This window comes from Petaurus breviceps, unplaced genomic scaffold (assembly GCF_028583685.1).
Source record: "Petaurus breviceps papuanus isolate PSGF00001 unplaced genomic scaffold, PetGlider_PUasm1.0 37, whole genome shotgun sequence".
In the NCBI taxonomy this organism is placed as follows: domain Eukaryota; kingdom Metazoa; phylum Chordata; class Mammalia; order Diprotodontia; family Petauridae; genus Petaurus; species Petaurus breviceps.
The window spans coordinates 102,482,574-102,486,315 of record NW_027186296.1 but is presented as its reverse complement, the minus strand read 5'-3'; the positions used below and the strand labels follow the sequence as shown (position 1 = coordinate 102,486,315).

General features: G+C 43.7%; 1 protein-coding gene across 1 annotated transcript in view; it reads right to left on the bottom strand.

Moving 5' to 3' along the window:
- GPR26 (G protein-coupled receptor 26) overlaps positions 1 to 3,622 on the bottom strand; it is a 47,596-nt gene extending 43,974 nt beyond the window's left edge. Inside the window, exon 1 of the mRNA XM_069099169.1 lies at positions 2,563 to 3,622. Coding sequence (XP_068955270.1) covers positions 2,563 to 3,230 — 668 coding nt within the window. The 5' untranslated portion in view covers positions 3,231 to 3,622. The remainder of the gene's footprint in view (positions 1 to 2,562) is intronic.
- Between the last annotated feature and the right edge of the window lie 120 nt (positions 3,623 to 3,742).

Below are 3,742 nucleotides of genomic sequence, written 5' to 3'. Positions count from 1 at the left end.
CTCCCTCCCTCTACTACCACTATGAGCTTTTCTGGGAACAGCACAGAAATGTCATAATGAGTGGGACCTCAAACAAAGACTCGAATAATATCCTGCTTTGATTTCTCCCTCTCTGAAGGAACTTGCCCCTCCTTCAGAGGTTTTTCTTCAAGCCACTGTGAAAGATGAAATGGTAAGAATCTTGTTGAAGGAATCCGGAGGACTTCTTTCCTTTTCCTCTTGCCCCACTTAAATTTGCCTGATTGACAGTACTAACACCTTTAACACACAAACATAAGATTATAGCTCTAGAGCCTGAAGGAACCTCAGAGGCCATGTGCTTCATCTCATTTTACAGTAGAGGAATATGAGGTTGAGGGTTGTATCCAAGGTTATACAAGTAGTAAAAGTCAGAGGCCAGATCTGAACGCAAGTCCTCTGATTCTTTCCTCATTTACAAAATGGTCAGGTTTGACTAGCTATTTAGGTGGCACAGTGGATAGAATCGAAGTCAGGAAGACCTGAATTCAGAATTAGTCCTATGCATACTAGTAGAGTGACCTTATGCAAATCACTTAATGCCTCAGTTTCCTCATCTGTAAAATAGGCATAATAATAGCATTTACCCCCAAGAGGCATTGTGAGTATAAAATTAAATAATGCTTAAAAAGAACTTTGCAAATATTAAAGTGATAGCTATAATTATTGTTGTTGTTGCCTAAAGTAACTTCTAGTTCTAGCTATATGATCTTTATTTTTCCTATGATTCCAAAGTCAGCCCTCTTTCAAAAATGCCACATTAATTCAGTCTAAAAAGCATGTATTTAGTGGTACCTATTATGTGTATGATAATATACTAGATGTTAGCTATTACAATCTTGCCATATCTCTTCGAAATTATGGCTACTTGCACACACACATACACAAAACAGAAAAAAATTCAGCAACTCTATGGCTTTTGCTGGCAAAGAAATATTGAAAAAAAAAAAACATCAAAACCTAGATACATGAATACCTACTTGTGTTTCTGTGTATAAATGTCTCTGAGGTAAGCTTTAGTTCCCTCATCTGTAGACTAGGGAAAATAACACTTTAGGTTCCTCACAGGGTATTTCTGAAGAAAGCATATAAACATATATAAACATCGGATAAGTTATTATCATTGTTATCATTGTTAATGTCCATAGCAAGGCAATAACTTTCCCCAAACTTTGTAAGCTCCTCTTTACATTTCTGTTGTGCAGGATACTCCTCTCTTAGCTTAAGCAGGCTGCAAAATTTCCAGAGGGCTCCTATTTGGTGAAAAATACTGACTGGTCTAGACCCCCAACTAGTAAACACCCTCATGTGCAAACCATAGGATTTGGGACAAAAAGAATCATTAGAAGTCATCTAATTTAAGTCTCTGGTTTTACATATGAAGAAAAGTAGTCCACTAGAGATGAAATGAGCAATACGGAATTACAGGAGCTGAATGTAGGAGAGCAGGGATTCAAACCCAGATTCCCTGACTACAAGTGCACGGTTCTTTCCACCAGACCATGTTTTTGCGTTTCCTACTTTGAAATTCAAATTCAGCTCTCTTATTAACAGGGGGTAAAAACTAATAAATAGAAACCATTCCAACTTGAATATCTATTTTTAGGTGATCCTAGCAGGAAACTTGACCCTGATTTGTGAATTTGAAAACTCTTTCCTATTTCAGGAAGTAGCTCCAGGCTCCTTGAGTATAAGAGACATGCTAATTTGCATATATCACTAACCCACAGCCAAACTCTCAAGGATTGTCAGCACCACCTGTTCTCACAGGAAGTGACACCATCAGTCCCATCAGCTTTAACTGTGTGGGCTACTCCTTCTAGAGCTCACAAACATTGCCTACGTCAGTATTCACACAGTTACGCAGTCATCACCCCCCTAACTTGGGTACTAGATGACAAAGATCTAAAATGCTCTCTCTATGGATTCATTAAGGCACTGAAATAACCCCTTTGGCAAGGCATTGAATTTATCGCTTTTCTATCTCCTTTCTTGTTACAAGGAAACCTAAAGTGAACCAGAAATACCTTAATCAACATTCTCCCCAAGATGTTACATTGGGCATAAAAGTGAATTGAATCATGTTAGCACGAGCTGTTGTTGTCCCTTATACTTTATCTCAAGAAACAGTGGAATAATTCAGATCACAAGAGCACAAGACTTAAACATACCCTGTAAGCTCAGGACAGCCTTTTCTTCTTTGAGAATACCATAAGACAATAGGATGCATAAAATTAGGAAGCCAAATTACAAATGTCACCATCATGCATTTAGGAAGAGTGTTAAAATATTAAGGCAAAATTCTTCCAGAGCTTACCAGAGCCTTCCAGAGAAGCAAGAATAATAGAACCCCTCTTCCATGGGGGAGAGAGGAGGGAGATAAGGGCAGATTCAGTAAGAGAGATATGAATCTCTTCTAGCAACCCTCTCTGCCTTTGCCTGTATCTCCTTACCTCTGTTTTGTTGGAAACAGTAGAGATCTACTCTCAAACTTTCCCCTGTCTTTCTGCATAACCTCCTCCCCAGACCCACCCCTCCCCTTACCTGGGGTGTATGTCCACAAGCAAGACCAGGGTCTGCATGGTGATCACATCAATGCGCTTACAGTGAAATCGGGCCACCTTGAGCACCTTGAGGTACGTGAAACACAGCACGACAAAGGAGAGGAGGAAGCTGAGGGCGTGGAAAACCCCAGTGAAAACACTAAAAGGGACCCGCTCCTCGTGCCTCTTACTGTACAGAGTGCAGGAGGCATAGAGGTGATGAAAACCCAGCCAGGACAAGGAGAGAGCGGCAATGGGGAAGGAGATGGAGTGCAACCACGTGTAGCCCACTATGAGGGCAGCGTCTTTGTAGCGCATCTTGGAGTGGTAGCTCAGAGGGAAGACCACGGCGACCCAGCGGTCTATGCTGAGGGCGGCCATGCTCAGCATGGAGTTAGTGGTCAGGAAGGTTTCTAGGAAGCCCACTATGTGACAGAGTCTGTCTCCTCCTGGCTGCTGTTTATTAAGCATCCCGGCCAAGGTCAAGGGCATATTGACCACGGTCATCAACAAGTTGCAGCAGGTCAAGTTAAGGATGAAGAGACCCGGCACTTGCTTGCGGATGTCTGGGCTGTAGAGGAAGCAGATCAGCACCACCACGTTGGACAGCAGCGAGACAGCGATCATTCCCACCAGCAGGCAAGCCAAGCTCACGTCCCAAGAGTTCATGGTGCGGCCCTTCAGAGGAGGGACCTGTGGGTAAAAGGCACACCTTCTGGACGTCCGAGGAGCATAGTGCGAGGAGAGCTCATCTCCTCACTCCCAGCAGCACTTCTTCTGCCTGATTTCCCTTTCCTCTTCTGGTAGTCGCTGTCTCTGCCAGAATCATCTTCTCCCGTCCCTTCTCTCCCCTACTTGGACAGAGCAGCAATTTTGGACACTGCCTCTGCTCTTCTCTCCTCCTCAAATACAGTTCACAGAAGTTGCCACAGAGCTTTGGGGTCAGTTACCCTTCCTCTAGGCAAGGGGAGCCAGGTACAAGGCACTCCTGCTTGTGAACAAGACTGTACAATGCAGCCCTGGACCGGGTGGGTTCGGAGAACGCAGGTATTCTGAGAAGAATCTCTTCTTAGATCCCTTATCAACCGGCGCGCAGGTCTCCTCACTCTTCTTCCGCTCCCCTCCCTTCTTTCTTCCCCTCCCCTCATTCCATTCTCTCTCTCTCTCTCTCTCTCTCTCTC